At 32.9% G+C, this 7,411-nt stretch overlaps 1 protein-coding gene across 1 annotated transcript; it reads right to left on the bottom strand.

The window, feature by feature from the left end:
• On the bottom strand, positions 1-405 carry LOC150032341 (uncharacterized). The gene is given in 1 exon segment (XM_090306874.1): positions 1-405. A coding segment is annotated over 1 exon segment (405 nt).
• Positions 406-7,411: the final 7,006 nt, after the last annotated feature.

Below are 7,411 nucleotides of genomic sequence, written 5' to 3'. Positions count from 1 at the left end.
CTAGATAAATAGTCTGAGATGGCTTCCCCTTGTACTCAAAGTTCCAAATTGAGCTCTTAGAGTTTGGAGACATTCCTTTTTTATAAGATCTTCTCCTTTGTATGATGTTTGAAGCTTCTCCTATACTTCTTTCATCGTCTTTGCTTCTTAAATCTTCTTAAAAGCATCATCATTTAGTCCATAATAGATTAGATAGAGAGCCTTCTTGTCTCTCTTTCTTGAATCTCTCAAACTATCACTTTCTGCTTGAGAAAGATCGCCATCATTCTCTAGTTCGATGTATCCTCTCTCTATGATTTCCCACACGTCTGAACTAAGGAGAGCCTTCATCTTGATACTCCAATTATCATAGTTACTCTTGTTAAGCATTAGGACTTGGAATGGGACCATACTGTTACTTGCCATCTTCTTAGAAAGGATCTTTTAGCCCTGATACCACTATGATGGAAAGAAATTTTTGTTGATTGGAGGCTATTTAGAATAAAAGATATGAGAAAGAGACTACTAGTGTTATTAGGCACTTTTAATTTTTTAGTTTGATACAAATGGTAAGACATCTCTTATATTTATAATTGTTCACACTCTTAAATCTATGGCTAGGATTTTGCTAATACATTCATGATTTATTGGCTACAAATGTCTATCTAGACTATTTTTGGATGATTCTTCCAAGAATGAAATTATATGGAAGATCTAATGCATTTTGGGACATAAATTATTATTTTGGTAAAATCAAGTTAATCTTATTTAATCCTTTTTTAGTTATCCTTTTAGGACACTTGTAATTCTCTATAAATGGAGTTTCTTGGGGATTTCTCTCCTTTGATTATTTAGGCTACATCAATTTGGTATCAGATAATCTAATTTCGGCCTAGCTGACTGGCGCCAGTGGAAATCTGGAAACTCACTAACCGCAAGAGGAGCTTTGTGAGTTGTGCTAATTACTGAACATCACACATCTAACTAGGGAAAAACCTTTAATTTCAAGAAGATGAAGAAGAAATAGTAAATTTTTTTATCATTAAAGCATTGAACAGATACAAGTAAGTGAGGCTTATTTAGGTCGTGTTTAAATGTCCTAGCTATACTTATTGATGAGTTGAAATTTCATCACCTAGCAACTTTACTCATAATTTTATGTAAGATTTTGCCCAATCTACTTCTGAGTTAGCCTCCCATAACCTAGATTTGAGGTTTTAGAGCATAAACGCTAACTAGTATTCTATCTAAATGGACATGTCAACTCCCCCAAGAGGTAATGTACCACAACTCCTCCCCATGTCAGACCAAAGTCATTCCTCCAATAGGTTTTTTAGCCATCCTCAAAATTATTTATTGTGATTTATCCATCCATTGAGCAACTTCCTTTCACCATCGTTGGCCTACAACTCAAGAAGTTGACTCACACGATCAATCTTAAAAAATGGTGCAAAATGTAATACCTTGAGTTTAAGAGGGGAACATAAATGAATCGAGATCACATCTGAATGAGTGGGATATTGAGGAATTTAAAGTATGATTAAGAAAGGCTAAAAAAATTGAAAAGTTAAGTTGAACTTTCTAATGTCTTTTCATTTTATGTTCCCTTCTAAGCATATATTGGTTGTACCGTTTGTGTTGGGCAAAGAAATAAATTTTAGAAGTCTTTATTAGTCATGTTATATTACTTTGGGAGGTTTTGTGATAATAAGGTATTTGATGTTTCTAAAAAATAAAGAAATCAAATAAAACTCAATTGTAGATTTGTTATAGAACAAAATGTTTTGTAACAAAATACACAGACTATTAAGAATTTGTATATCAATGGAAAATATATATTTTACCAATGATAAAAAGACGATACATTTAGTGATAAATTTAAGATTATGGGTATAAATTATATACTTTAGGTACATCAATAGTATACTTTGTTGATGATACAAAATAGTATATTAGTGATACACAAACACTACAAGAAAAAGAAGCTCCCCCGACACCTAAATCGGTCATCGGGAGCTCGATCATCGAGAGATAGGGTATCTCCCAACAATGTAATAGACCGTCAGAAGTTCCACGACATAAAGGCCTATCGAAAGTTCTTGAGGAATTCCCGACGCGTAAAGTAGTGCGTCGGGAGTTCCTGACCAGTAAAGAAGCGCATTGGGAGATAGGGGTATCTCTCGATGCCTCTTTTACACGTCGAGAGTTCCTTAGGAACTCCCGGCAGATCTTCCGACGCCCATCGGGTGGCGTCGGGAGATCCCATATGGTAAAAACCAGATCTTCCTCTTCCTCATGCCCCTTCTTCTCCATTACTAATATTTTAAACTTAGCTGTTGCCGCCCTTTGCCCTTCCCCTTCCCCCTTGCGTTGTCGGTGCCTCCTTCTCCTTCCTCTTCCCCCTTCGCCATCGCCTCCTTCCTTCCCCTTCCCCCTTCGTGCTGCCGTTTGCCGTCTACCGCCCGCCGCCTCCCTTCTCCTTCCCCTTCTTTCCCATTAACCCAAACTAAAAACCTCTTCTCTTCGCATCTCTTCTCCATTTCCTTCGCCGTTCATTTTTTTGCCGTCATCGTTCCATTTCTTGTCGTCTGCCGCTCCGGTGTCCTTCGCAAGCTTTCAACAGGTTCGCTCACATCCCTTTCATTTCCTTTCTCTTATTTTGCGAATTCAAACCATTGTTTAATTTCTCATGAATTTAAAATCCAATTAGTCTTTGAAATCTAATTACTATTACTATGATTTATTTAATTTAGAATCTATCTCATTTGTTGTTCTTTAAATTAAATCTAATGTTTTTAGCATATGATTTTTTTCCTTCCTTGTTGCACTAATTGATATTGATCCATTTCATTACTTTACAATTTCTACAATTTGGTGGATTGTGGGTGTTATTGTGGATTGTGGATGTTATTGTGAATTGTGGAATATGAATATTACATGTAATTAATATTATTGATGTTATTGTGAATTATGGATTATGGATTATGGATTGTGGATGTTATTGTGAATTATGGATTATGGATTGTGGATGTTATTGTGAATTGTGGATTATGGATGTTACAATTTCTACAATTTGGTGGATTGAATTTTTTTTTTCCTTTTAATTCTTAATGTTAGGGATTTAGTGACTTGCTTGACAAAAACTAATTAAAAATATATTTCAAATTTACTATGATGTTTGTTAGATGTTGACACATGGATAAGTAAAATGATACATCATATAGTGTTCATGTTTATGAGTTTGGTTTATATTGTTTATTTATGAAGTTTGGTTGGACAATTATGACAGTGTTGTGAATGTTCAAAGATTATGATATTTGAATGTTTTTCTTTTATTGTAGGATGTTGTCTGGAGATGAGGTTGGATGATTGTTCAAGATATTGTGTTCGTTGTTTACTTTTCTGTGTTTATTGACATTGTTTTCATTTTATTTCTTCCATGCATTTCTGAAAACAAATTTCTTTCATTTAGTGTCGACTTTTTTTTATTGTAAGATCTTGTAACCTTTCATTTATTTGTTATATTATGGACTTCGTTTTCTTTGTTTTATTTATCATGTGAATTTATTTGAGTTGGTTAATGATGCTTTACAGGTTATTCAAATCAAATTTAAAAAGATTAGAAATTATGAATTAAAAAAGTTTAAAAGCCAAAATTCAACCAATGAAGGAACTCCTCACACATAGATTAGAGCGTCGGGAGTTCCTGTAGCTCTCGACGAATAAAACAAAACGTCGGGAGTTCTAGAACTCCCGACGCTAAAACAGGACGTCGAGAGTTGTCCTAGAACTCACGACGCATAGAATAGGGCGTAGGAACTCCCGAATCCTTATACCATGCGTCAGAAGTTTTAGGATAACTCCCGACGCCCTGTTTTATACATGGGGAGAGGATCTCCCGACATATTTTTTCGAATCAAACTCTCGACGTTCAATCTGTCGTCAGGAGAGGAACACCCTTTCTCGACGATTTGGGATGTTAGGAGAAGTGCGATTTCTTATAGTGAAATGAAATTTTTTTTTTTTATTTTACAGTATGTTGTGGTGTAAAAAACCTCCTACTATTATTGGAGGAATAAACAAAAAATTAGTAGAAAAATTAAAATAAAGTAATAAAACTTAAAATACAAGGATTTCCGCCGAAAGCTCCCAATTTGAATAAAACCCACAATCCAAAAAAAAAAAAAAAGAAAAATACTATGACAAAAATTTTTGCAATCACACAAAATAATTCACTCCCTGATCCCAATTATAGTAGCACTTTCTCAAAGATTTTATACTTCTCACACCCTTTAATATCACTCTCAAACTAAAGAATATAAAAGGGAATTTAACTAGATTTAACATACTTAAGCTTAAAATGTTTCTAACTGAGATGATTTGAAACTAAAGACATAAGCTTCTTTTATAGTGCTTAGAACCCATCAGTTCCTTGAATTTTTCCATTGTGGGACAACTAGACTTCTAATACTTTGCCAAAACTCAACAAATTCTACCTTGGCAAGATATTTGAAGAATCCGCAATTTCTGCTACATCCATTGTCTTCACCAACAATCATAATTCTCAACTCAGATAACTATAATTCACTTCAACATACACAATAGACCACTTGAAATACCTACCTTCCAAGATTTTCCTTTTAAATCACATGCCTATAAACCTAAAGCTGAAATTTATGGTGCAACTTCTACCTAGTTGAGTCACCTGGAAGTCCTCTTCAGCCATCGACGTAACTTTCATCCTACACCTTGCATAACTTCCAAGCCAATGTTCGTGTGCAAATTTGTGAAACATATAACATCACCTGGAATACCACATTGAAACTTAAAGTATTTCTACATGGAACGGTTTGAAACTAGAGGCATAGGCCCCTTTTATAGTGATTAGAGCCCATCATTTCCTTGAACATTTTGAATGTGGGACAACTACACTTCTAATATTTTACTAAAACTCAACATGTTGATGTGCCAAAATCAAGAACGATAAATTTTTGTTTGATAGAAGGAATAACGTGACCTTCAAATTAGAGAGATCATGCACATCAGTGTAGTATTTTCCATTCACACTCTGATACTTAAGTTAGAGAGTGGATAAGTGTTGTAAGTTAATAGCTTATGAATGGAGAATAGATTTACCTTTCCCTAGTGATATCGTGGTGTATTTATAAGAGTGGTTGACTTAGGTTGTCTCAATATATTTTCAAAGTCATTTTGGGATAATCCTTCAACTCACCGAGCTGAGAGGTGTGCTCCATTTCGCGTTTTGTTAGGGTCAATCGTGGTGAGTACCTTTTCTCAGGCCTATTTTTGCCCAAGGGGGTTTGGAGTATGTGTGAGACATTCTCCATTAACTATTTTAAAAGGGTAAGATTGAGCATGTTTATTTGGTCCATGACCCGAGCAACCCTCTCCTCTTGGGCCTAGGGTTCTATTGGGCCCCAACTTTGTTATTTTCTCCACCTTGTAACTTTTGTCATTATTTTATATCAATTTACCATCGGTCCAAAATCACTCCAACACAATAAATGTGCATATATGGACACTAATTTTTCCACTATTATCAAGAATATCAGGGACTCAATAATAAAAGTCCTACTCCAGAATATAAGAAATAGGTGAAGATATAATTTTTGTCCTTGTACTTAGAACTTGTTCAATTTTATTCTTTGTATTTTTAAATGTTCAATTTTAATCTTTATGCATTCTTCAATAATTTTAAAAGTTAGTCAATCAAAGTTAATTTTTATCGAAATTATTTAAATAAACTAATACTTTTCATGCGATAAATATACTATGTGAACGTATTTTCAAAATTTACGATGGAAAGACTAATAAATAATAAAAGGTTTTAAGAAATATCACACACTAAACATTTAAAACCTTTTAGTTATAATTGATGTAAATAGACAACAATGAGTATATCAAATACTTTGTTTCTATTGGGACAATCAAAGTTCTATATTGGCCAGATAAGTAATATATATATATATATATGAGTAGATAAGGAGTGGAGACAATTAACTTTATTAATATGAGACTTTTTGTACGTATGAAACTAAAAGTAAAATTATTAAGCCTCTAAAATAGTAAATATCAAAATAGGTATTGTAAGGAGTGATTGAATCTTAATTTCTCCACATGGTTCCACAAAATAAACCCTTCAAATGGGGAAAGATTGTGGCTTGAAGACATCAACAACTCCACTAATTTGTAGAAAAGATGTAACGATGGGTAAACTTTTTCACATTTTATAGCTCATGCATCTACACAAAAGCCACACATTGAAACGTCTTAATCTTACCCCAAGTTGCAGCCCTCAAACCGTACATATTATTAGGACCAACTTTCTAATGAAGACATCATAAAAAGAACTTTTTTTTTTTTTTTTTTTTTTTTTTTTTTTTTTTGTACTAAAACCCCTTTGAACCTTTCTCGATTATCATCAACAATCTATCTTTACTTCAAAAAATGAAATCAATTCTAACCATATCATTGGTGAATACTATGCTTTGCTTTTGATTTGACTCAGCAAAATGGCCAACAATTTTTTATGTGGCTAAAAATGAAGATTGTTCCACAAAGGGGGAGTGGGAAATTTTTAATTTAATAATAAAGAGCAAATGGGGCAAGTTGCAATGTTTTTTTTTTTTTTTTTTGGAAGCATTGTAAAAGAAAAAAAAAATTGGTGGAACCTTGTGGTAGATTCTAGGGTGACCCGTGATGACATTTAATTCCTTTTTAATATCATGGAAATTTTCCAATAGCTAGCTAGATGCCAATTTGGAGGCTAATTATAATAAAGTCATAACCATCTTAATTAATCTTGTCCCGTCTATTGAAAAAAAAATCGACTCTTACCAACAAGAGCATAGTTTAACTGGCATATAATTTATACTATCAACCTCGTGGTTTGAGATTCAATTCCCTCACATCATACTTTAATTACAATATCTTTAAAAAAAAAAATGGCTCTTTAAGTCCTCGTTTGGTAATCATTTTATTATTTTTATTTTTGAAAATTAAGCCTATTGACACTACTTTCACTTCCAAATTTCTTCCTCTGTTGCCTACTTTTTCATCAATGGTTTAAAAAACCAAATCAAATTTTGAGAACTAAAAAAATAGCTTTTAAAAAGTAATTTTTTTTTTTTTGGAATTTGGCTAAGAATTCAACCATTGTACTTGAGAAAGATACAAATCATTGTAAGAACTATGGATGATATATGTTTTATTTAAAAAAAATAAAAACCCAAATAGTTATCAATCTAGGATTTTGAATTACTGCTTGGATCTCAAAGTTTGAAGAATCTTATTGTTATTAAATTCATCATTAGGAGTTTGGTTGAAGGAAATTATTAAAATATGTTTTGCTATTTTAAATAAAAAAATGAAGTAGCAATGAGTTGGATAAATAACAGAATTGAAGATGTTT

This window comes from Benincasa hispida, chromosome 11 (assembly GCF_027475165.1).
Source record: "Benincasa hispida cultivar pf3 chromosome 11, pf3_genome.v1.1, whole genome shotgun sequence".
Taxonomy (NCBI): Eukaryota; Viridiplantae; Streptophyta; class Magnoliopsida; order Cucurbitales; family Cucurbitaceae; genus Benincasa; species Benincasa hispida.
The sequence above is the reverse complement of the archived record's forward strand: the minus strand, read 5'-3'. Positions and strand labels throughout refer to the sequence as shown.